At 40.0% G+C, this 27,577-nt stretch overlaps 1 protein-coding gene across 2 annotated transcripts in view; it reads right to left on the bottom strand.

Annotated features, from left to right (window-relative positions):
- cacna1ab (calcium channel, voltage-dependent, P/Q type, alpha 1A subunit, b) overlaps positions 1-27,577 on the bottom strand; it is a 177,069-nt gene that overhangs the window by 90,816 nt on the left and 58,676 nt on the right. For both annotated transcript variants that reach the window (XM_044114791.1, XM_044114792.1), the window contains exons 4-5: positions 10,411-10,516; positions 9,481-9,620 (exon numbers count right to left, since the gene is read on the bottom strand). In XM_044114791.1, coding sequence (XP_043970726.1) covers positions 9,481-9,620; positions 10,411-10,516 — 246 coding nt within the window. The remainder of the gene's footprint in view (positions 1-9,480; positions 9,621-10,410; positions 10,517-27,577) is intronic.

The raw sequence follows: 27,577 nt of genomic DNA, 5'->3' as shown, positions 1-27,577 counted from the left end.
ATAAAAAAAAAAGAGTCTCATATGACTGTATAATCTTTTCACTGCTTATTAAATTTATAGAAATAAAGGTAACTTATTGGATTTCATATATTCAAAATGCATTTTTGACACAATCTAGAACATGGAATCACCTAAGAAATAAAAACGATCAAGTTTAATTCGATTTAAATAAAATGTACTACACGTGCACTGCAAAAACACAAAATCTTAAGTATTTTTTGTCTACTTTCTAGTGCAAATATATTAACACACTTGAAAAAAAAACCTAAGTCATAATGAACTTTTCAGCAAAGTATAAGAGTTTGTTTTAAGCCAATAATTCTTAAATATTGACAAACACTGACTTAAGACAAGCTCTTAAAACTTGTTGAAAAGTTATTCTTAAGTCAGTTTTGTCCCTGTTTTCCAACTGTACAAAGGTATTTGTACTAAAACCAAAAAGACAAAAATACTCGGTAAGGTTTTGTGTTTTTCCAGTCAGAGTAAATCTACACTCACTGTCCTTTTCTACACAACAGACCAGTGAATTCACAACTATGACTAAATAAACCAAATTTCTAACCCACATAGCGAAATGAGCATGAAACGGCTGGTTAAAACTGGATTCTGTGCCATGTGAATGTCGTCGATAAAGACATTTTTTAACTCTTCTGTTCGTTCTAGGTCTTCTCCAGGGAGTCCGAACCATTTCCCAGTGGAAGGGCTCGTCCATCGGGAGCGAGGGGAACTGGGACCGACTCAGGAACTAGAGACTCGTACACTCTCTGCCGTCAAGTCCCAACCCTCGACGCTGCATTTTGCTTCTCGTTTTATTTCACTCCGCAGCTTTTTTCCCCCGGTTGTCGAAGCTTGGCAGAGGAAAGACAGAAGCACTCACTCACTTGAACATATTCTCCATCCCCCCTTCCTCTGCCTTTCCCTCAGTCTATTTCCTTGCCCGTGTAATATCGCTGATCTCAGCAGAGTGCAAACACTCAGCTGATAGACTCTTTCACTACCGCCACCACAACCAAGCAAAAAGTTTAACCCGCCACCATTTCTTTTTTTTTTTCTTCCTCTCTCCTCATCCTTTATGTACCTGGATGATGTGGAGAACTAGAAGAGATTTAAAGGTCTTAAGGAAGGAAAAGTTCCTATTATTGTGAATTCCCAAATTCCTGTATGCTGGTATACAAGCTTATTGGCCTGCTACTGGATAACATTGGTGCACATCATATTAAAATTTCTGCTTGGACACTCATTCCTCCGTCAACTAATTGTACGGAAATGTGTGTTTCCACTCACATATTGCTAAAACTACAACACTTTCCGTGTCTTTAATCCTTTCTCATTTTCATCTCCCTGATTTTCTCTCTCTCGGTCAGACCAACCGAACAGCCCACCTGTCCCTCGTTTTTCTGCCAGAGCGGCGCCAGGAATTCACAAGGACACCAAGTCTGGACTTTTCTGTCTGCCACAAGCCTTTTCTACCAAAGACGCGTGGGTTGCTGTCGCCGCGTATGTCACTTCAAATGGTTAAAAGTGCGTGCAGCATGTGTTTCCTACTGTCTGCAGAAGTCCAAGATTGAATTTTCCAAACATTTTTTGACCCAGCGACATAATAATGTCGTGTTATAACTTATTATTCGACATCCTCCCATTGTCCCAAAACATGGACTCTTAATTGTCTATGTTTAGGTATTAATGTGTGTATGAGAGTGTGTGTTTTTGAGTATCCATGTAATCGTCCCGTGACCCTAAAAGGTTAATTGGGTAGACAATGGATAGATGCTACTTTAAATCTGTAATATGACATCATATATGTATAATGACAATAATTGTAATTATAACTGTACTTGTAATTATCAAAAATTCCTTCGCTCACAAGACAAATTCAGGTATTTAGAAATAGTTAGCGAGGAAAAATAAAGTCGTCGTTTTGAAACTATTTTGAAGCCACTTATAAATCTTATTGATGCCAGCTACTTTTTAAAGCAGCCGACTGCAGTTAGCTACCTGAGCAGACGGCCCAACTAATTAACCAGCTGACACCATCTTATCATAGTTTATTTCAGCATAATCAATGTTTAATAAAAATTGTATAATTGCAAGTGGCAAACTACTGGTAGATCTAGTGGAGGTTTCTTCAGTATTTTTCCTCAAGTCTCTGGATTAAAGACAACAGTTAGTAGATGTTACAGCTGACAGTAAAATGCTGCAATAATCAATGTTTTGTTATTTTAGTAGCAGTAGAAATAATTGACTCTCATAATTCGAATGAAATCAGTTGATAGGTGTAATTTTCTTTAAGAAAAACTGTAGAACAGGTACGTTTTCTTTCTCCTAATTTGATAATCTCATATCTTATGTTCATATACTCAAAGGAAGTCAGAATTAAGTCTGTCAAAACATTTCTTTTTAGCTATTAAAGCAAGCAGAAAACCCGTTTTACCATAACCAACCAGCTGGCCTAACATTATTTGTCTGTAGGTGTGTGTTTCTGTCTGTGACTATTTCTGTTGACAAGGGTGTGTGGGTGAGCACAAAGCACCAAACGCTGAAGCAGGCTTTTAACAAAAGAAAAAAAAAAGTTTTTTTTCTTTTTTTGTTTTATTTTAAGTGGCATGCATTTGTGATTCCTTGAAAATGTCAGGGTATTCGCTCAGCAGCACTATCACCCTAAACCATTTTAAAGAAGGAGGTTCCATTTTAAATGCACCAAATTAAGTATACAGCTAGCCTTACTGCCTTAATGTTGGGGCGACTGTGGCTGTTTGGTAGAGTAGAAGTCTTGCAATCGGAAGGTTGTAGGTTCAATTCCAGCTTCCTCCTGCCACATGTCGATGTGCCTCTGGGCAAGGCACTTAACCCCAAATTGCCAACTGATCTGCGTATCGGTGTATAAATGTGTGTGTGTTTGTGAGTGCGACTGGGTGAATGTGACTCTAGTGTAAAGCGCTTTGAGTGGTCACAATGACTGGAAAAGTGCAATATAAGTTCAGTCCATTTATCATTTTACCAATACAAGTATAATCATGTTAATTGCTATTGATGAAACACACTTCATAAAGTCTTTCAACATCAGTACATGCTTACCCAGCCTTACAAACTATACATTTAAATGCAGCAAATACCCCACAGGGCAATGGGCTGCAGGGTACAGGAGAATGTACAGCAGCGTCACGAGGCTGTAAATGACTGCAGAGCAATAATGATAATGGAAGTGATGGCAAAAGGACAACTTTCAATGAAGACATTCCTCTCTTTTCGTCTCTCTGCGTTGCCTGCTGAACTTACAGTATTTCTTCCAAATGACTCCATGCCCGTGTGAACACTTTAAAATGTCTGACTGCCTCTTGACAGCCAATACGAAAAAGACACGAGAAGCAGAAAGAAGCAGAACTCCTTGTTCTTTCACAATTGAGAGCTTTCCATCTTGCATTTGGCTACTTATTAAACCGGAATGGCTAGGGAGCAATACGGCTGGACTTAAAAAAACAACAACAACAAAAACGGGTGTATGAAGACCTGACTGAAATAATCCGGTCTTCTCATGACGCAAAGCCAATGTGTGATTTGTCCTCTGACTGCTGTGAGTCAGAGGTTCCTGTTTCCACCTGTTCTGGGGTCTGATGTCATTGAGTGTCCCGGCCAGATGCATCACTGTAACCCACCCATAACGTCAAATAAATTAGATAACCTCATTCTACTTCATTATTATGTTATTGTGCTTGGAATAGCTTTACCATTGACAAACCTGCAGGGGGGAAAAAAAAACACTGACCCCAGTTCTTTATTCTGCTATGATAAATATTCTGTAAATGATAATGCACCCTATGGGGAATTTAGGGTGAAGAGGTTAGCCTAAAATCACTGCTTAGCCTCACAGCCTTGTAGATGAAGACCTCAATCATCAATCACACGCTGGGCTCCACGTCCAGCAGTTCCATGGATCTTATACAGCAGAAGAGGCAAAGACCATAATTAAGATAAAGCTAAACAGAAGGGAAATTGACAAGATGCATAGACACATTATTTTATGTAACAAAGCAAGGAATACAGATTAAGTTGTGGACAGTACAGACTAGCAGTGCTAGCTAGCCTAGCCAAGATGCTATGAGAGGTAGCAGGCAGCAACGTTAGCTAGCACTGAAGTGCTAGCTTTTCTAAAACCATTAAAAACAATCTTACATGTGATGATATTCCAGTGTTTTCTGCTTAAAGGTTTTTCTAAAATTACTGGTCATGAGAAAACATCTAGTAGCTTGTTAGCACACCTCTACCGAGTTACGCACATTGCGGTACATAAAAGTGAGTTATCAGAGTACATATTTCTCTCAATAAGGAGGAATTCAAACTTTGAAAAGTCCCACATTTTTAATTTTTCTTTATCCGTCTCACATCAAAACCTGCGAAGCTAGAAAATTAAGCTAATGAAGAATTTGTAGCCGAATTAACCAGAGACGACTGCGACTCCAGTGAATCTCGGCCATGTTAATGACTGAAAAATAACATAGAAGTGATTCGAGGATCTGAACACATTTGGACTCCAAATAAAAATAGTGGTCCCCTAAACCAACCGTAGTTGTAGATGTCATTTTGTAGAGCATCTTTTATGCTAAGTTCAATTCGCTTTTCAAGTCGAAGGTCAGATCTTGGAATTACATAACATTACATGGGTAACAAGTTGAGTGTGTTCTGTTTGCCATTTGGGGAACCAATGCAATGTGTTCAGTGTGATGCTAACCAAGAATAAAAAGGTGTCGGCTGCACGTACAGTACATAGCATTGATTTTAATGACTTTTTACACACTAATGTATAGAGCTAGACTGTGTTTTAAAACATGCAGGAATTGAAGATTAATACTTAATATTAAAAGACATGGATTGGAATTACACTACTGCTAGTCACATTTGCAGTTCTGCAAATATATGTGAAAAGAACTGTGAGTGTTTACTGCGCATACCGTTTCCCTGAGTAAATAGTTTCAAATTCACCTAAAATACACTTCCTACCTGAGAGATGACAGGTGCTTAAATCTGGACTACTTCTTGGTGAAAACCAGTAGGGGAGCAGTACGGGCCTCTTTTGTGTCCTTGTATTGATCGACGGGGCCAGACTCTACTGTAAATGATTAAATTTCATTGTGATGTCACTGCATGGCAAATAAAAATCAATGCGCTGACGTACCTGAATGCTAAATACTTTAGTCTCTCTGCCTCTGTGTCTCCCTGTGTGCTTCCCCCTCCCCACACCCCACCCAAACTCTTGCTCTTATTCCATCCTCTCATTAATTCTTGTTCCCATCAAGTATCTCCCTCGCCAGCGTCTTTGCCAAGAATGAAGTCAGCACACGTGCGCGCACGCAGACAAGTGCACACGCTTCACGACGCCATCAGAAGCCTGCACAGTCACGACTCGCGCAGCACAAGCACACATTCTTCTAGAAACCAAGAGGGAAGATAAAAAAGAAAAAAAAAAAACAGAAAAAAAGTGAGAGAAAAAAAGACTGACACTATTAACACTAAAAATTTGAAACTAAATTGAAGATCTTAAGTCTTTGTTAAATGCCTTCAATGTTGCCACGTTTGTTGCGTAACGCGGTGGCGAAGTGCTCTGAGGAATTAGCTTCCCGTTGCCAGTCTACGGGGGCCGATGTGGTCCAACGTTTTAGATGCTTTCCTGCTGCAACACACACAGCTTTTAAATTGATTTTCACATTTTCTTATGTTGTGATCACAAATTTAAAGATATTTGGTGAAATTATTACATAAAGCATGTAAGAATGCACAAAAAAAAGTGCTTTTATCTTAAAAACTTCGATACAAAAATTTGCTTTCAGAAGACGGTTCATTAAAAAAATCTGTTTATAAATATTTTTAGGGTGTTCTCACACCTGACGGCTTGGTAGACTCGGTTCGACTGGAGGCCAAATTTGCGACGTTTGCTACATTTTCAGCTGGTGCGGTTCGCTTTCACGCTGTACTGTGTGAAACAAACCAAAACCCTGTGAAGAACCTGTTCCCCTCCTCCGAGAACAACCGAAGGAAACAACACAGAAACCTCTGAAGAAGACACCGAGCTCAGCTTCCCTCTTCACAAAAGTAAACAAAAATGGAGCGGTGTCAGTCTTTAGTGGTTGTAAGGATTTCTCTTTTCTCTTTTGCGTCAATCTCTAAATGAGACGAAGGGATATAAAGAATGATGAGGTTCTGTGAAGGACGCTCCTATTTATGAATATTAGCAAACAAATGTAGGTGACACAATAAACTCCAAATAATGTGGAAGAGATTGCTCTGGTCACATGAAATTAACATGTGACCAACATTGCACATCGTTGTCATTCTGAAGCACGGTGTTTGGAGCATTATGCTGTGGGAAGGGTTTCTTTAAATCGTGGACGGTAGAGGTGGTTAAAGCTGCTCACGGCTAACTCTGGAAAGAAAGCTTGACACAGGCTAAGCCTCATACCGGAGGAATCGTCTAAAGTCCTTCTAGTTTCTTGTGCTGTTTTGCAGAAAAGGGTCGGTACACCCAAAACATCACCAACTAATGAAGTCAGTATCCATTTTTTGTTTGTTTTTCCTAAACTTCCTGTTGTCCCATGGTCATTTTTTAATCATCCAGATTTAATTCAGAGAGGTTTTTTTTTTTTTTTTTTTGCACATTCTTGACAGGAATTGCCTGCGCATCGCTGCATGGTGGAGGGCTAACATCCCAGCAGCCGACTGGCAAATTGAACGTAGCAAAGCAACCGCACCAGCCAGCCATTTTCCTGTAGATGTATAACATATTGAGGGCAATGCATCAAACGCAAAAACTCGGGGCTAAAGGGAGGAATCACGGGCGAAAGCACAGGAGCTCCTTTAGCGTGTATTTATACGCTGTTATGTGAATAATTCTACATGAGTGAAAGCGGTGTGTGTGTGTGTGTGTGTGTGTGTGTGTGATGTCACCATAAAACTCATGGTCTAGACGCCGGACGGTCATCCTGTATGTATGCTTAAATGACTCTAAAGAAAGAGATGGTGTGTGTGTGTGTGTGTGTGTGTGTGTGTGTGTGTGTGTGTGTGTGTGTGTGTGTGTCGGTATCCACCATGAGACCCCGGCAGTGTGTGTTTTATAGGCTGCGCTGAGTGATTGATCATAGAGGGCTGACGAAAGCAGGTTACTGCAGCGCTTACACACACACATTCATTCCCTCTCTGCATTTTTCATTTCTCTCTCTCTCTCTCCCCTCCTTCTTTGTTCCATCTCCATCTTTGCTTTCCCTCCTCCCATCCCTCTTCCAAACCTCTCTCTCTCTCTCTTTTCCTCTGTACATCACTCTCACTCTCTCCGTCCCCACAGCCATCACTCTCGTCCTTCCTGCAGTCTCCAGCTTTGAACTGCTCCATGTCCTCTTCACACTGTCTATAAGGGGAAAAAAGAGAGCAAATACAGAAAATCTTGTATTTCCTCGCTCTCTTTCTCTCTCTTTCTGTCCTGTTATACAGAGCCCAGGGGAACAGAGAGACGCTGTCACATGATTCCTTCCTCTACCTCCTTCTTGTTTTTCTTCCCTCTGTTATCTAGCTGCAGTAGTACTCTACTGCTAGTCTGGCAAGGGTCTTCGTTTGGTCTCAGAGGGCTCCCTCTGCCTCTCTCTCTCCCCATATTGTGCAATGTACACTCACTCCATCCATCCATCCATCCATCCATCCATCCATCCATCCATCCATCCATCCATCCAGTCAGAAAAAGAGCTGAGTTTTAGTGAATTTGAAGCTGCCCTCGTGAAAAGGGGCTTGCACCAAGCTGTCAATCGACTCTTGCGGCGTCTTGCAGAAAACGTTCGTACCTCTTGAACCTTTACACCCTTTTTTTTTTTCTATGTCACAAACACAAACTACGACAACGAAAGGAGCCAAGTGGAAGGAACGCAGTAGGATTGTCAGATCATGACAAACAGGAAAGCACGACGCACCTCTGTCAACCAACTTCTGTTCCAACATCTCCGGGCTGAAATGTGAGACTGAAATTTGGACTGTTCTTCTTCTCGCCAATTGGAATGAGGTATAGATTTTGACGTTCTGAGACTCGACATAAAACCAGTCATACCACTGGCTGTATATTTGCGACCATTGTCATCTTTTAGCCTTGCGATGGCTAAAAGATGCTAATGAGCCATTTTCATCCCTCTGTACAACCATGCAACATTTGTGCTGTCTGTTGACAAAATCCCAGTAAAACACTGCAAAACGTGTGGCTGTAACTCAACAGAATGTGAAAAGAATTCAAAGAGTGAATCCTTTTGCATGACATTGCAGCGACATTTCAACACACCTTTCAATACGGACTTTTACAGAAACAACAGTTTGAAGGAAAAGGAGCCGTCAAGCCTTCAGCAAGGATACAACTTATTAATCATCACTTAATCCGACCGACCGCGCACCCCAATGGCAAAACGGACAGTTGTCCTGGAATCAGAAGGTTGCAGGTACGACGCCCACTTCCTCTGATCACATGTCAACGTGCTCCTGTGCCAGGCACTTAGGCAAACTACATATTCAGTCCATTTGCAGATTACACTGAGAAGTTAAAACTTGAAGTGATCGCTTGGGCATTTTAAGAACGTCTCGACGGTCAGGATTTAAAGTGACCATCCAAACAGGAAGGGAAGAAGGAAGAGAAAAAGGGAAATGAAGGGAATCTTGTTTCCCGTCTGTCTGCCATCGCCATAACAACAAACCTGCTCCCCCCCCTTTCTTGGAAAAAGTGACATTTCACTTTGCCCTGGTTGCTGCTCCCTGCAGGGAGGCTCTGATCCAGCCTCTCCATGAATGTGTGTGCGTGTGTGTGTTTGTGTGTGTGTGTGTGTCCTCATTAAAAGGAAGACAGCGACTGAGGGGGGGAGTGGCCCCGATCACACACACACCTTGTCAAACAAGACCTCTGCTGTGGCTGCATTAGTCTGTTTGATACCAGAGGAAGGAGAAAGTCCTTTCCTGCAGGAGGTTCACACACACCAACCCAAACTGTAACATCAAGAATATTTCATATGTTACACGAAAATATTCTATAAGTCAATTTATTACACGTGTTTCTGTTTGCCTGCTTTGCTCTTTTTTTTTTTTTTTGTGTACGTACTGAAAGTGCTACTGTATGTTTTGTGTACATACATACTTACAGGTGAAATAAGGTTTGACATTAATAGAAATAACAGTTTAATGCTCAAAACCTTAAAAAAAAGTAACACTTTTTTTAGGCAGAAATTAGACATAATTTATGTCTCCCAAATTATGTCTAATATGGGAGGCATAAAACATAAAGAAGCATTTCATTTTCCAAAAGGAGAGAGAATTTATGCACCTTGTGAGCGATAAAGAAACAACAGCAAACATGAAATCTTTACAAAATGCTAATTTAAAAAAAAATAAATTAAATAATCACAGCGCTGAACAAAAACCTCTAAAGTTTTACCTCAAAGTAAAACTTTAGAGGTTTTGCTCCGGACTCACCCAGTGAGGACGACCACGAAGTCCATGACGTTCCAGCCGTTCCTCAGATAGGAGCCCTTATGTAACGCAAATCCCAAAGCCAGGATCTTGATTCCACCCTCGAAACAGAAGATGGCTATGAAGTACGGCTCCGTCTCTTCCTGCAGGAGAGGATGATGGGAGGATGGAGAGAAAGGAGGATAAAATAACGTACACGGTAAGAATGTAAAGGTGAGGAAGAGGTGTTGTAAAAGTTGTTTTATTTTGTTTGGACTTATACATTGGTTTTAATTAAGTCTGTCACAATAAGCAATTAATCAGTGGCATGATAAATTAAAATGAGTTTGATCATTTTCATTCTGATTAATATTTCTTTTTTGTTTTTTTGTAATCCATTTTATTCATTGCTGTGGTTGTGTGTGGTTTTTATTCCCCTTTTATGTACTGTTTCTGGTTCTGGCCTTTCATTCTGGATATTAAAAATTTTCTCCAGTTGCAGTGTGAAGTATTGTGTGCAAAATGAAAGTTTATTAGTCTTTGAGAGAGGGAAAACTTGCATTTTTGTTTTCATATCATCATTATAAACATATGATTTTAAAATAAATAAATAAAAACAACAACACATTTTCCACATGTTCAAAATAAGCTACCACACGTCAACAAAACAAGCAAAAACTAACTTCAGATCTCAGCTTTTGTAAAATGTTTGCAGTCGTAATATTTACCGTCTAATTTATGTATCGTCATCATTGTTTGCCAGTGCTTTCTGCCGTGTTTTCTGCTCTCGCAACCTTTTGAATATACCTGCGTCTATTCTCCGTTACGTGACCGTGTGTTTGCAGAGCTTCGAGTATAATCCCATCACTGCACACAATAAGTGTGTGCACAAGGTGTGTGTGTGTGTGTGTGTGTGTGTGTGTATGTCATAAGCGTGTGTCGTCGTTGTTTTACCAGTCTTTCGGACAAAGGCGTCTTGTCTCCGTCAGGAAGGTGCTGTTCCAGAGCCAGGACAATGCAGTTTGCTATGATGGTGGTGAGGATCATCCATTCAAACGGAGTACAGCTGGAGTTAAGGGTCATTTCACGATGCAGAGACACGCCTTCATACATATGCTCATTATTAGACACACTTTGACATCGGAGGGATTCCCAGATAATCTAAAAGTTTCATAATGTCTGTGAACACACCGAATCCAACCGAGAACTGCAAAAGCAGTCTTTGGTGTGGAAATTGTTTCAAATTGTTTAATAATGAAGTCAGCGGGAGAACCAAGATATCCGCAGCTCATTCTGGCTGTGGGAGAACAAGACTTTCATCAGGCAACAGGAAAGCTGACAGGAGCTCCCACTCATGGAATATTCTGGATTAGCAGGCTGGTGGTAATCTCAGAGCTAAGGCGACAGCTTACATTCTACATGCAATAAACATAAAATGTGCCGCTGTAGCCGCTCTAACCAACTTAGGATGCTAATGACAGTTTCTCAACTCCATAACAATTTTATTAAAATAGAAAAATCCTTTTGTAAAGTGACCACTGACTTACACACACAGTGTGACATCACCTCTACTCCTAAAATAAATAATTACTGACCCTATGACGATGGGAAGATGGAAAAAAATAACAATATTTTGGATGCTGTTTGACTAGTACAGTTCCTAAGAAGTCACCAGAAACAGCTTCACTTTAATATCAGCACCTGAAATAGACAATAGGCTTAATGTTGCAGTTGATAACATTTATAAAAAATAAATTGTTGTTTTTTTAAATATTTGATAAAGATGTCACTCTGTCCCGACAGTATAATATTTGACAATCTGTGAAAGAAAAAAGAAAATTTTTAGCTCCTCCGCCCCCTACAGCCATCTGCAGAAATACACCGCTACGGGTCAGAAACGACCAATCTGAGCCAGGAGGAGGGTCTTAGCACTGTCAATCACGCTTGTGCACGCTCACATCACTAATTACCAACTGCACATCACAAATTAATATAAATAATTACATCACAAACATCAATGCCTGCTCTCTCTTGAGTATTCTCTAAGTTTATCAATCACCAAAGAGTTGCAGTTCTCACAAGGATGATCTCTGCAGAAGACCTGGATGTTCAAGACATATTTTGCAGTCTTTTCTTTTTTCTATCGACATCGTATGGGTGCAAGTAATTCATCTCTTTCTGTACCTTCACACATACCAACAAGGAATCTCCTGCTTGAGTGTTGATGTGTTAAAGGACCTACGATGTTATCTCCAGTGACTTCTGAGTCGGACTTGTGGCCTCATGTAGAGGGACAAGTGATCCCACACCGGAATTTCTGATGCACTTAATTTCGCCCAAAGACCAAGGGCTCAACTTCAATCTGCCATTTCTAATCAACACGGTTTAATATTTTTGTCCAAACCGCTCCGATACCCGAGGTATTAGGCAAATGAGATTGTCTTAAGAACAGGAGAGGTGCGACACAAAGTTGACCAAACAGAAAAGCTTTCATGCCTTGACTAATAAACCAACAAAGCACCAAAAAGGTTTTGATAACATCTCACAACATAAAAACATACATTTTTCACTGGCATGACCACAATGAAGGTTTTTTTTTTTCTTTTTGTACTGCTAAAAGTCTTTGACACTGATATACATTTTGTTTCACCAGGTTTAAAGAAATAAAATCTTCTGAAAATGATCAATTACTTTGTGGCCGAGACCAGAACCCTCAAACAAACGCACACATTGACTCAGAGAGGTCGGACCGGCTTTTCACGGCGCTCCGTCGACTAAAAGTGTGTTCCAGCGTGTTGCGTTGTATACGTGTGTTTGTGTGCTCTGGATGTGTGTGTCCAAGCCTGAATAATGGCTGCTGGAGGGGCTAAGATGACTAGATACATCTAGACAGATCGAGCATGTGCCTAATTGTCCAGTCATTATCCTGTTAGTCTGGACGTGTGTGTCTGTCTCCTTGTATGTTTGTCTGCCTATGCGCGGCAGGAGTACGTGTCTATTGTCGCGTTTACCAGATGCAACGCTGACACAGACACTACGGCCAGAGGACGGCCTGGGCGAGAGTTTGTGTGCGTGTGTTCTAGCGGGCGAGCGAGGAATAAGATGCTGGTTGACATGAGAGGATGAGACAGGTTGGTCAGGGGAGTGCACACTAACAAGACAAGGCTGAACTGCATGGCACATGCTGGCTGGCAAAAGAAAACCACACACCTGTGTGCGTGTGCGTGTGTGGGTGTGTGTGTGTGTGTGTGTGTGTGTGTGTGAAACATGACGCAGAAAGCTAAAATATGGCCTCATGCGCAGAAATACCATCTCAAATTACTCCAAGATTCAAGTTGAAGTATTTTGGGAATCTATAGAAGCCTGCCACAAACTTCAGCCTAACATCTCCGACAGGCCAACAGAAAATTGTGGTGAGGTAGAAAGAACATTGTTTTTCTTTTTTTTTTTTTTACAAATAAAATCCAAAAAACGTGGATAACATTTGCATTCAGCACACCGAGTCAATATCCTGTAGAACTACCTGTTGTTGCATAATCTCTTTTGAAGTACCTCTCTACCAGTTTGCATGTCTATAGATTTTTCCAGTTAACTCGACCGCCGTCACAGTAATTTTCAAATCTTGCGATAGACTTTTCATCCAGACTAAGATCTGGACTTTGACTGCACCGTTCTAGCTCATGAACAGACTTTGAGCTAAACCAGACAATAAGCATCTGCCTGCATGTTTAATGCATCTGTCCTACTGAAAGGTGAACTTCCATCTTTTGTTGCCTCACCTGCATCCATCTTTATGTTCAACTCTGTATCAAGGGAAGTTTTTCTGTCCCTGCTAAAGTAAAGTATTCACACAACAGGAAGCTTCCACCACCATGTTTCACCAGGTGAGTGTCGTGTACCTTCAGGAGATCTTTGAAACGGAGCACTGCAAAATGACAACTATATGTTGGGATATTGATTTACTACTTAGCCCTATGTTAAGGGGGACGTATCATGTATTCTCCACACACATACTATTTTATAGCACAATCAAATAACTTTGTTACCTTCAGCTGTAATAAAAATATTGTATGTATCAAACATAAGTTAAGAGAAACTTGACTTCACAATGAAATTAGCCATGAATAAAATTCAAGAAGCTCCTACTCTTTCCCGACGCTCTGGCTTCCACATTTCTTCCCAACAACGCCTCTACATCATCTCGCTTACAGCCGTTCGTCGGAGCGTCGGACTGAGAAGTGGTTTGTATGAAGAGCTCAGCAGCCACGCAGTTCCACCAGGTGTTTGCTAATTGCTGCTGCCACTAGTCTGTAGGAGTTGAGTGGGGGGAGAGGACAAAGACGGGTGCTCTGTGAGGTGGAAGCTCAGCTTTAGGGAAAAAGGCCAGGCTTTGTGAGGGAAAACATTTAGGCACACCAGCCTGGTTGCCGCGGGAGATTCAAAGATTTCTCAGACATCCGGGGAAAAAAAAAAAAAAAAAAAAGAAGAATCGGGGTAATCAGGCATATTTATGGTGAGATAATAACATAATTACAAAAATAATAATTATAACATGATATAAAACTCCAAAAAGTCAATTTTACATAGTACCTCCATCCACTTTTGAACTTCAGCTGTTTGTTTCTTGATCTTCATGATACGGTTTGTTCTCTAATGTTCTCTAAGAAACCTCAGAGGCCTTCGAGGAAGAGCTGGGAGTTTAAATTGCTCCCAATGGGGCTGAAATACACAAACACTTTTCAATTGTAACTTCACCTGTGCACTGCATTGCGGTGGTCTGTTAATCTCCAAAAAAAAAAAAACGCAACGAAGGTTGATTAACAACATTCGAAGCAACAGCTAATTTTTCACCTGCTTTGTTCTAAGTGCTGATGTTTCTCTTACAACTTGGTATAACACAGACTAAAAATGCAATAGAAACATTGGACTTATATGAACATAAACAATGCTATCAGCGGTTACATGGCAACGTGACGCTTTGCTTTATGTTTTGTGTTGTTTGTTTCTTCATATTTTTTATGCATGTATATTTATATTGTGTGTTGTGTATATAACCTGCACTTTAACTCGAGTCAAGCACGGTCTCAATCTCGTTGTAATCTGTTGATGACAATGACAAATAAATCTTATTTTATCTTTATTGATTTAAATCAGATTATTGTGCTATGCTAAAAAACAACAACAGACTTTTTTTCTAAAATTGGTTATTCAGTGGTGGACTGGTCTGTGGGCCGTGATCATCTCCTCTCTCCCGGGTGGAGACAGCTCCACTACAGGCACAGAGCAGCTAATATCTAGGCAGCTCTGTTAGCGTCTTACTGAAAATGAGTTTAGCACAAGGCCATATGCCGGCTCTTGTGTAAAGGCACTCGTGTCTTTTTTTTTTTTTTTTTTACTCACTGAGAGTTAGCAACCCAGATCCCTGGGGAGGGGGGGATGGAGGAAGTTTAAGCGAAACCTGCCAAACAAACCTTCTCGACTCACTTAGCGCCAGTCACTGCCGCTCCTGGCTCCAGCACCAATAATCTGCGACTCTCTCCGTCAGCTTGACCAGGGAAACAATCTGATGATTAAATTACTGTGAGCTCAAAACTTAGTCTCTCTTTTAATATGCCTAATTCAGGAAAAAAACAACAAACAAAAAAAAACACAAACATAAAGCATCAACAGAGGAAAAACGCTAGCTTAGATTAAGAATTATTTTTTATATTATACACAAAGCGATACTCCTCAGAATGCTTGTAAACGGCATCATGGAGAAGCATTGTTGTGGTGACGTGCAGAAGGCGGGATGTCAGAAACAGTAGGAGCTTCTTAAAGAGACAGAGCCCAATTTCCAGGCGTCAGGCTACGATGCAAAGATACATTTCTCTTACGTTGTTTTAGCCACATTTTCATCAACTGAAGGTAACATAATTATTTGATTGTGTTATAAAATGGCACCATGTGCCTGGAAAATAAATCACACCATCACCTCTCTTTAACAATAATGTAAACCAGCGATATGCTAGGACTGGAAATGATAAGATCTGTCACCCTTGTGGACAGATCTTATCATCTTAAATGGACCAACAATTCTTTACAATTGTTTGTAAAGAATGTACGCTGCCATTCTTTACGAACAATTATGTCAGAGTACAACAGACAGCCAATTAAATACTTTCTCAAAAGAACTTTTCTAGAACTGACTAAGAAGTGGAGCCGGTCCTGGTTTAGAACAGGAGCCAATATGGAGGAAGGACGGCATTTTCTGGGTCAGAGTTGTGAACCATTTGTCACCGGACAGGAGCATCGCTATGGTAACAGGTGTGCTTGTCATGTAAAGTAAGATCGTGTAAAGTTAGTAGGCCTGTCACAATAAACAATAGATAAATTAATCGTAGGACCAACTAAAACAAACTCAATAACTTTCATTTGTTTGATTTTTCTTATTTCTCTCTTTCTGCCAAAACTGGTCTTCAGTCTGCTGCTTTGGTCTCAACTCTCTCTTTTTGAAAGACAATTTTGTCAACAGAGACTTCATAATTCATTTTATTTGTTTGTTTATTGTTGGATATTTAAAATGTCTTCCAGATTCAACGTTCATCAGAATTTAAAGTTGACTGATTTTTCAGGATGTGTTCTTGCATTGTTCTTCCATTACTACTGTCATATTACATGAAAATTGTCTCGAAATAACAATAATATTGTTTATCAAAATATGTTTTTTTTTTTAGATATTTTCACCTCGATCTTTTATTCCACATTCAGAAATGTTGACAAATTTTCCGAAATCTGAGCATGAAGGTGAGAATATAAGTTCTCTAAACAGATAGAAATGTGTTTTAGTGATCAGTCACTACTCATGCTAACCATTGACATCATATGCTAAAGACGGTTAAAAATGTAAACACCAAAAGGATTTTGTCCTCGTTTTAAAAAAAATTCCCGTTTTAAAACAACTGATCTCTTACACACCCTTGTGCATTGCCTCTGCTCTCTGTGTAAATAATTAATGACGCCTCGCTGCAGGAAGTTCAGAAAAACTTTTCTTTTTTTAAAAAAAAAAATCTCCTTATTCAGAGAAAGCTGAATCAGCAAAAAGCCTTCCACAAAATAACTGAGACCATCTCCACTCCAGAGCTACATTTATAAATATATTGGCTCTATTAAAGCACCATCTGGTAATCAGAGATACTAAGCTATTTCTTTCTGAAAATAAACATGGTAGGTCCTGCTGCAGAGAGAGAAACTAGTTCATTCCTGCTTTTAAAAGAAAAAAACAAAAAAACAAAAAAAACATGAGAAACTGACTCAAGTTTACCACCGGAATAGCTCTGAAAAACTTTAATTGTTGTGGAATGAACCTTTGAGGATGGACTCTGGGGCTGAGATTTGAGCCGATTAATATTTATACATGTTCATTCACTGAATGAGGAGGAAGTTGTGCCGCGTCACCCCCAGCCAGTTTAAAGCTCATTTTCTAGGGCAAAAACTTCCTTTTTAGGGAATTAATAACACCCAAAGTGCTTTTGGGGATTAGCAGATCTATGGCCAGAACGGGGGATTAAAAAAAAGAAAAAGCGGCTCTTTATTTTTGTGTATTTAGTTTTATTTGGCGCTGAATGTGTTTCTCCCTTATTTTCTGACAGATTTGTCATCCTGATCGACGATTTGGAAAAAAGCAGAGTAGCTTCGTTAGAGTTGCTGCACATATGTTCAGATTTTTACATTTTATTGGAATTCGTCAAATCAGTTTCTGCTTTGGAAAGATGTATTTTGGTTTTCAAAGCCATTCTACAGGCCGCTTTTCTGTGTGCCTGTGAGGATGTCTTTGTAAGAGGACATGTCTGCCACAACATTTATTATTCAGCAGACACACACTCTGCTGGCCTAACAACCTGCTGAAAGCCAGAGGTAGCAGTTCCTGTGTGAGTGGACGCATCTCTCCTTTCTCCTTATTTCTTCACATTCCTGCAGTGCCTTCAAAAAAAGCTTGTTTTCTGCTCTTTTTTAAAGCCGTTTCACCATTTCTAGCATTTTCCTTCTTGTGTTTTTACATAAAAAACAAATAAAAACAAACAAAAAAAATTCTTGTTTTTCTCCCCTTTCTGCTTTCCGTACTTTGTCATGATGTTCTTTTTTTCCTTACAAATTTAGCCCCTCGCCATCCGAAACACTGCAATATTTTTTTTTTTGTAGTTTTTCTTTTTTAATAAACGAGACAGAAAAAGAGAGCCTGAATCCGAAGCAATTAAAAAACAGACATATTTGGCACATGTGCTACTGGTGAGCACTGGAAAAAGATGTATGTGTGTGTGTGTGTGTGTGTGTGTGTGTGTTCCTCTCTTGTTAATTAAAATAGCTCTCTAATGGCCAAAACAGGCCCTGCTCTGCCAAACACACTCACCTCTCTCTCTTTTCTCCTCCAATTCTTTTCTTATCTCGCTATTGCAAGCAGCAAGATCACATTATATATATATATATATATATATATATATATATATATATATATATATATATATATATATATATATATATATATACATATATATATAACAGAAAGAGTTTGGCCAAGAATAAATATTCAAAGAGAAATACATGAAATCATGAAAGAGAATTTGGAAAGAAAGAAACAAAACGTTCCACCATCTTTGTTTTAGTCTTCTTCTTCTTCAGTTCCGTCACAGATTGTAAGTGAGCTGTACTGCGTCACAGCGCCCCCCACGGTTACAGCGCTGCAGCGCTATTACTACCAAAATAGGCATTAAATAAAGGCGGATATGGACAGAGTACAAACAGAGTTGGACTCCCTGTTTAATGTTAAGCATAAACAGCCTTTTATTCAGGGAATATCAGAGACGGCTGGAATAAGTGGGCTACTAGGGCTAAGCCCTCCCTGACATTTACAATAAAGTTGTTAAAATAAACAACTTAAAAATAACTACCGGTACCTAAAAATAAATACATTTTATAAATAGTGCATCACATTTTGTTAAATTTTCAACAAACCTGGTGTCAAACCGCCTGAGGGAAATCCCTGGGTCTTTATGAAGGGCTAACTTCTGACAGCCCCATTCAGTGTTGCTGTCTATCGGCTCAGAATGATTGACAGGCGTCTAGCCACGCCCCCTTGGTTTGCGGTTCATTGTGGCTAATGGACTTTACCAAGCTCCGCCCACAACCGACCTAGAAAATCCCACGTGGCCACAAGTCTCACAAACAAACTCTGGCAGCGTTGTTTCTATGTAAACATGGCGACTGATTCTCTGCAGTGTATTTCTGACTCGATTAGTGCATCATTTCTACCAGATAGCTAACGGGAAGCGTGAGTTTGTGAGATTGCCATCCACGTCACCACGTAGAATGGACATCAGCCAATGAAAAGAGGCCCTCTGGTAAGGTCCATTTTGGTCAGCCCTGGGCCACAGCATTCATCCAATCAGGATGGACTTTCCTCGAGCTTGAGTGTGTGTGGGCGTGGTTTGGCGTAGACTGAGAAGGAGCGATGGCGAGCAATATTAGCTTAAACAAGGTGGATTATTTAACCTTTTTGCGTCCCGGAAAAGTCGTTGGAGTGAATTTCTCTTTAAATAGGATAGGCCTCGTTTAACAACGTATTGTATCTTGCAGGGGGATTCATTTGGACAGTGGCTCTATGCAAGCTTGGTCTTTGGTATGGTGTATGTATATATATATATATATATATATATATATATATATATATATATATATATATATATATATATATATATATTAGCCCACCCTTCAAATATCACCACCTGCCGCCACTGGTAACAACACCATTTTTCCCGCCAACTCCGCCTTTTACAAGCTCTTCCTGCTTTTCTGCACACTGTATTCTTCCCGCATGCATCCGAGATTATATCTGTGATCGCAAAAGTTTCTGACTGACGAGTGTCAACATCACCCTAAGCCTGTTTACGTCCAGCATTATGATGGCCAGGCAGCAACTTTTCTAGCTTTATTTTGAGGTTGAGAGAGTGAAGACGGAGCGTTCCCATTCCAAAGATGGATTTTCTTTTGTGTGTGTTGTTGTTTTCACTGTAGATTAGTTTGTCTGATCACTTGTTGCCTTTGACGGCAATGCCACAATTATCTATTTACATATTGAAGCTCCTGTCGTCCAGCAGTCATAAAAGTGTCTGCTCTAAATCTATTCATGGACACCATCAACTATTTGCCTGCTTAAAATTCCTCCTCTGTCCACACCCGTATAAAAACGCACCACAAAGCCACCTACAGCGATTTAAATTCCTCCACCTAAGTGTTCCTGTGAAAAATGTCCTCATGCGTCAGTTTGCTTGTGCATAAGCAAGGTGTGTGTGCGAGCTTGTGTGCTTGTGTGGATATGTGTGCGTTCACCCAAGTGTGTTTGTGTGTACGTTTTCAGCTGATGAGGCATTTTGGCGTGGCGCTGAGGCTGTGCTTTAGGGGAGCCTGATGAAGGGGAGATTTTAAATCACACCAAATGAAGCTTTATCAAATAAATGAAACTGTGTAGCACTCGACTCAGCAAGAGTCAGATCTGTTATGGGAGTGATGCAAGCACTCTCTCTCACTCTCTCTCCGTTTTTTCGCCCTTCTTCTGATCTCCGTCACAAACGTCCATGACTAGGAAAGTACAGGGAGACGGTGTTCAAACACGGTCAAATTTTCTTAAAAATTCTCCTTCGGTGAGAATTTGCTGACTCATACGTGTTTCTAAAGATCGCTGGAGCTATTTCCAGACTAAACATTGAGTGTATAAATTAAAGAAAAATACCTTTGTAGATTTAAACTAGGGGTGTCCAGATCCGATATTGATATCGGGAACTGGTCCGATATCAGCCAAATAACGAGTATCGGATCTCAGATATAGTCTCAGCGATAGAAGCAGTCCATTCAAGCATGTAATCCGTGCCAGAATTTATACCCCACACACAGACCCAATGGTTAATAACAAATGGTTGAGTTGTTCTCATGCCTACTGTTGTTGACTATTGTTCTCTGTTTGAGTAATTTCACTTTATCAAGCCTTTTCTAGCATTACACACTACAAAATAAGCAACAAAGGTGTGTATGATCCATCCTGATATCGTATCGGGTCAATATTGATAGCGGTCAATTCTCAAAACTACAATATCGGAGTTGAAGTCAAAAAGCTGTTTCGATACAGCTCTAATTTAAACATATTTTGTTTTGGAAGAAAAGAAATTGGATATGTTATGAATTCTCTCCTACCATCTACATCTAGCAAATAATGCTACCATGTAGCGAAATATGGAAAACAACAACAACATATGCTGTGTAGCCTGGTTGCATGTGAAGTGCAACAAACAACTTTCTACAACTACACTTTTTTTCTTGTTTTTTCTTCTGCTACGTTAAAAAAATAAAATAACCAAGTTAATGAATGTATGAATGAGGAAGCTGAAACTCTAAATTATTTAGCTATTTGATGCCATAACAAGTAGTCAGTAAAAAGTAGAGCAGCAACATATATTAAACTGTAAGGCCACAAATACTAATATATGTAACATCCTGATCACAAAAAGATCGCTTTGACAGTATATTTGGTAAACTGTGACATCTAAAGTGCCATAAAGTTAGATTGATTAGATTTTACTGACTGGAATATTAAAGTTCACAGGGTGACGAGGGAAAAGGTGGGTTAATCACAAATAGTAATAGATATTAAAAGTTTTTCTGTTTTAAGTAAAAATCATTTAACTATGTGACACATTTTTATGTGGCTATCCTGAAATGCTTTGGATCGATATTCTGTTTCAGTTTGAGGAGCCTGTAGGAAATATCCTTAATAAAAACAAAACAAGCACACTAAATTCCCCCGTCTCATTCCAGGGTGCAGAGGGGGCCCCTTGCCCTGGGCAGCGTTTATGCAAGAACCGCCACTGCTGGAGACGACGTCTAGCCTTTCATAGAAAATTAGACACTCAAAGCAGCTTCTTCAAGAAAAGTCCCCGTGACGTGACCGGAATCTATGTTTAGGACTTTTAGAACATTCTGCAATGTAGCTGACAAAGTCACAGATATAATTACTAAAATCAATAAAATACTTAAAAGTCGCAAGAGCCCATGAAATAGCCAACAACAATGATCATCTGGCAAGACTCTACAAAGTCTATTTCAGTGCTTCTGTTCACCTCGTGCCGTTTCGGGAGTTTTTTTCTGCTTTACTTGAAGGTTTTATTTTTATCTCATATACTGCAGCTTCTGCTACAAAATGCAGTTTTATCTGCAATCTTCATGTTTGATCTGTTCCTCTGCTTTTTCTTTCAAGCCATACCTCTCTCTCTCTCTCTCTCTCTCTTTCTCTCTCTCTCAACAATCACTCCAGATTTTTCTTGCCGTTTCGTTCTAATTCAGGTGCTTTATCTCCTCTCCATAATTCTGCTGCATACTTCGACACAATGAACTGCTATATTTAGACTTCAAACAGAGATTTTTTTTAAAAATGGTATTTTCTACTGATCTCAGCTCCTTTTGTTTTACCGATACCTTTTAAGTTGTTGTTTTGTGGGGTTTTTTTTTCCTTTAACAGGATACCTGCTGTAAACTGTGCCAGACGGTTATGAGCGACACGCAGATTTGCACTCTTAGCGCAGAGATGAACCCGAATCACTCCAGCCAATCCACCGCTGACTGCAAGACCAACATCCGCGCACGTTAATATTAACACAGATTATGCGCACAGACCTCGCTCGCAAAAACAAACGCAGTAAAATGCAGCCGCGCTCGCGGCATCAACCCTGACGCAACTCGAGGAAAGACCGACAGCTGAGGATGGGGCGGGACCCGAACACATTTATTCATTTTAGAACATAACTGGAGCACGTGAGACGCTCTGAGATTTGATCCGTAATGGAGTAAATGCTCGCCTCATCTTAATTTGGCTCCCCTTTCACTTACCGACTGCAGCAGCGAAAGCTTTTAATGTGAAAGGACCGGCTCTCCACCCAGGACATTTTGACGCCAAGTGGCGGGATTAGCAAGACAGTTTTGAATTGTGTTTCTTTTGTCATGTGCAGAAAATGAGAACCTTATGTTGCATATTATTTAGTTAAAATGGGACAAGACAGGCATGCAACTCAGCTAGTTAGCTAGCTAGCTAGTGATGCTAATGTTGGTAAAAGATTGAAATTTTCAAATCAGCAGAAAACTAAAAAAGGATACTTCACCGTTTTAAAAGGAGTCGGATTAAACCCAAACAATATTATTACCGTACGATGTTCTTTCTCCAGTTTGAGTTTTACAAAATCCAAAATGCGTTTTCTTAGCTAAGCTAGATTTTAAATGATGAAGTTGTTTATTTTCCTCAGGCTAAATTGAATTCTAACTTAATTTGTTCGATTAAAAGCTGAACTGGAGATTGTTCTAATTTAAGTTGAATTGAATTTGACTTTTTTCATGTTTTATATTTTCTCTTTGTTTTATTGAAATTTTAATTTTAAGGAAAGAGAGAAAGAATGAAAGACAGAAAGAAAAAGAACGGATTAAAGGAAAAAAGCAAAGAAAGAAAGAAAAACTTTGACATTTAATTTATTTATTCGTATCACAACTCCAAAGAATAAGAAAAGAAAAAAATATCTAAAAAAAAAAAACTCATCAAAATCCACATGAATTTAAAAAAAAAGAAGAAGAAAAAAGAGTTAAAGAGAGCAAAAGACCGAATGTCAGAAAGAACTTTGTGATCTGATACGTGTGAACAATGACTAACTTTGGCCTTAACTTTTATGGAACAACTTATTTTGCCGGTGAGACAGAAAACTCTATTCTGACCATATTAATCAACATATATATAAATACAATCTTTTTTCATTCTTTTTGTCTTGGATTTATCTTGGATCATGTATTTTTTTTGCTTGTCGTTCATCAGTTTTAATAAGCTAAGCACCACAAAATGTCCTCTGATTGCTGTCGATTGACAGACTTGACTGCAAGGAAAAACAACAGTATTTTGAAGTTCCAAACAAACAAACAAAAGAATAAGTAAAATTCACTTCATCCTGTCATCAGCTGAAATGAACAGACTGCGTCTGCTGAAAATCAACCTGTCAAAAGACGGCTTTGACGAACATAAGACAAATTCAAAGCAACTCACAATTTAAGCCTCTCTACCGCACGTCTAGTGAAATAAAAACATCTCTAACATCTCCGAGAATCACCAATCTGCGCCTTGCTCCTCGATTTTATCCCAGCCTATCGTCTCTGAGCAAAAGGCCTCTCTCTTCCTCTTCTCTATCAATCTGGGGCTCTGGTTCTGGTTCGTTTCTGCTTCTCCCTTTCCTTCCTTCCCCTCCTGCCGTCATGCGTCCTTAACTCGGCTCGGCAGATGGCTGCAGCATCAGCACCTCCTCAGCAGGACGAGAGGAACGGAGACGACAAAACCCAGGCGAAGGGGGCGCAAGAGGAGAGCGTAAAGAAAAGAGAGGAGGAGCAGGAGGAAAGCAAAACACAGGTGAATGATGAAGAGAGACTGATGAAAAGATGAACGGAACAACAAACAAAGAGAAAATGGCTAGAGAAGTCAAATTATGGCGAAAGGAAAGAGGGAAAAAAAAACGAGTCTGGAAGCAGAGTGGAAAAGGTAGTGAGGAGGGAAAGGAAAAGACGAAGAAGAGAGTTGCAGTATTTCTATCATTCTGAATGAGCGCGCTCCATAAAAGTAGGTTACTGTCAGGAGACAAGGAGAGGCTCACACACACACACACACACACACACACACACACACACACACACACACGCAGGACTACATGTACCATCTCCATTTTAGCTCTGCCGAAGCAGCCGCAGTATGTGTGCATATGCTGCGTGTGTGTGTGTGTGTGTGTGTGTGTGTGTGTGTGAGACAAAAAGAGCAAGAGCCTTGAGCATCACTGAGCCACCAGCTAAACTGTTGGTTCCAGCATGAAAATACCAGGCGGTTTGTTTTAAATGGCATCGTGAATATTTCAGAGGCAGAACGTTTACGGCCTGCAGGCCAACTGGTGACGACGCGCCGCCAAAACGAAACGGATCAACCTCGTAGGCAGAGCCGGTTCTCCGACTGGCCGGTGTTCCGTTCGAGTAAAGCCACTTCTTCAGAATCCAGCAGGATTTCAGGCGAAAAAGAAAAAACTTTCTGATCAACGAGGTTTTTGTTCGAAATGTTCGAAAGCTTTCACAGCGGTCTTGTTTCACTCCGTTTGTTGCACTGAGCTAAAATGGGCTTGTGAAACAGGCCGGAGGTTCTTGGGTTCTTGGGTTGGCTAATGTCACTCTGAACTGTGGAAACGTAAGAAATCCGTTACTGGAAAATAATTTTTGTTTTTTTTTGTTTAATAAATTATATTTGGGACAGAATTAGCCAAAAATGTATCTCGATTTATCGATAAAACCGATTTATCGCCCAGCTTTGCAGGGTTTCCCCTAGAAAACTCGCTGAGTCCGGTGGTTGGGTTGCTGGGGCAGTCACTCATTCAGCGGCCCGTCGCGTAAAAAATGTTTCAGGCTGACAGGAAAATTGAAAATATCACTTGATAACTATGTGTTTTTGGAAGGTTGGAAGATTAATATCAGGACACCAACTATAAAGTCCTAAAAAAATGCAAACATTTAAAAAAAAACCTTAAATAAATAAACAAGCTAAGCCTGGTGGCCCGCCAGGCTTATAATACACTGGGGGAAACCCTGCTCTGTATGGATGAATTAGGACTTTAATCACATTAAAGCATATTTATCTACCGCTCTAAATGTGTCCAATTTCTCCCAACAATCTAGAAAAGAACTAGGACACACACACACCGTATGCTACCGCGCTGCTGCTTTTTCTAAATTCCATTTCACAACTTCTGAGTCAAGTTCCTGAGTGGCCTAAAACACACATCTATCCTACTTCTTCCCTCTCCTTTCTCTCTCCTCCTCCTCCCCTCCCAGCTTCCCATCTTCCGTTTCTCCTCATTACTCACAGTTCTCTAAATAAAAGCAACCTGCCACGTTATATCAATAGCCTACATCCTGTGTGTTGTGCCGCCTGCAACTTCGAGCTGCCGCATAGAGAGCGGCGGCGCGCGCCCCGCGTGCGCCGCCGCTCGCTCGCGTCGAGTGTGAATGGTTGATAAATGATGAATGTCCAGGAAATGAGAGTACAGCGTCGAGGAGAGGCAAACGTATGACATCAGCAGCTACTACATTAGTCACCGAATCATTTCTGCAGAGTGGAGCACTATGCCATTACTTAGTAAACACACACACACACACTGATATAGGCTGAAGCAGGTGCACACTGAGTTGCATGCACAAGCGTACAGTATATATTGTTAAGTATTGTGAGGATGGAAAAATGGTAGCAAACAAAAAAAATAACCTGTGAAATGTGTTGGCTAGATGGTTTTGTACTGAAAGACAAAACGTGGCTGTGCTCATTTTCTAATGACTCATCAACCCATTAAATCTCTCAAGATGTGTGATTTAGAGTCAGACTGCATCCACCTTACAGTTAACACACACACACACACACGCACACACACACACATGCAGATTAACATGAGCATGCAAACACTTGCTCACTTGCATACATGGACAAATTGAGCTTGACAAAGTGCTGTACAGATCAGATCAATGAACATTCAAAACATAGAAAGGACAAAAGAAAAAAAATTATGATAAAATGTATACCACACAAAACATTAAAGACGTGATATTTTTAAAGCTTGTTACTGCCACATATTTGCATAAAGTTCAAAATGTCTTTAAAATAATGTAAAGCCACATATTCAGGGTTTCCCTGGAGTTTTATAAGCCTGGCGGGCCACCAGGCTTTACTAACCCACCTGTGTTTTTTTGTTTTTTTTTATAGTGCTGTGACATAATTTATTTTATAGTGACAGGAAAGGTGAATCAAACTAGGCTTGTAGTTGACGCGTTGAGCTGCTCTCATGCATCTCCAAACTTTAAATTTTTTTAAAAGTTTAGAGTTGAGTAATGGAAACAGAGTTCATGGTGGAAGGCTGCTGGTAACACAAAGTAACCCAGATTAAAAATGTATCTTTTCTACTGGTAGATTGGATGTGAAGGCACACGAAAACGTATTCTATTATTTGTTGGAACTACGTCTGTATTTGAACACAGGATGTTGTTCCTGTTTGGGAAAACTTACTCCACGTATTGTGCTCTCAGAGTCAGGCAGCTGTAACAGGGAGGAAAAAGCCTGTTATTCTGCCGCCTTGTCCCGCTTTAACGCTGCGTTCGAATAATGCCGTGCTCAGGTCTGCTGCTGAAAAGCGGCCTAACTTTAGCTCTCTGTCCCACATGATTTTGACATTGGCTTCAAGGGGATTTAAGAGCAAAGCTGATCTCCTCACAAAACCCAGCAATTACCCGGGCGAGCTCAAACTGAGGAGTACCTGCGCGTCTCTCCGGAAGAGACAAGCGCCGAGATGTGTGGTTCAAATAATTAGTCCAATACCGATCCCTTGTCACCAAATAGTTAATTAAAAGCTCGCTCACTGTGGGTATATGAGTGTGTGTCCAGAGGATTAAAGGATGTAATTTTAATTATGTCTCCAACTTTCCTCTCTCTCTCTCTCTCTCTCTCTTTTTTTGTCAGCTTCTAGCAAAGACATGGTTGGAAAAAATGTTCATATCCATTTTCACATCCAAATTAGTGCGTTCAGACATGTTATGTACATGCAGATAGAGAGTATGATTTAAGTTATAGTGACAGAGGAAGCAGTCAGGCTCAACGACTTCACGTTTCTGTAAGAATAATCCAGGAAAAGTATTTAAATTAATACAGTTTGCTGGAGGTAAAATGCATTTCAGCGTCGGAACGATAATTCCCAAGAACCTGGAAATCAAATAGACAAAAATATGGGATTTTCTCTTATTCAGTTTCCTACAGATAAACGCTTAAGTTTCAACCAACGGTTAATAGAGACCTGCAGCGTGTCAGCCACCTTGGTAGCCAAGAAGAATAAAAGCTAATCTAGTTTCCATGAGTTTTCTGTAGTGAAAACTTTGGGAGGTTTTGTCAGGGTTTGCCATCTTGGCTATTTACCATTTTAAAAAAAAATCTATTTAAAACAAACTGATGTGTTTTTCTACAGAAACAGAAACCTGCCTGTGTTTCCACGTCAAG

Source organism: Gambusia affinis, linkage group LG04 (assembly GCF_019740435.1).
Source record: "Gambusia affinis linkage group LG04, SWU_Gaff_1.0, whole genome shotgun sequence".
In the NCBI taxonomy this organism is placed as follows: domain Eukaryota; kingdom Metazoa; phylum Chordata; class Actinopteri; order Cyprinodontiformes; family Poeciliidae; genus Gambusia; species Gambusia affinis.
The sequence above is the reverse complement of the archived record's forward strand: the minus strand, read 5'-3'. Positions and strand labels throughout refer to the sequence as shown.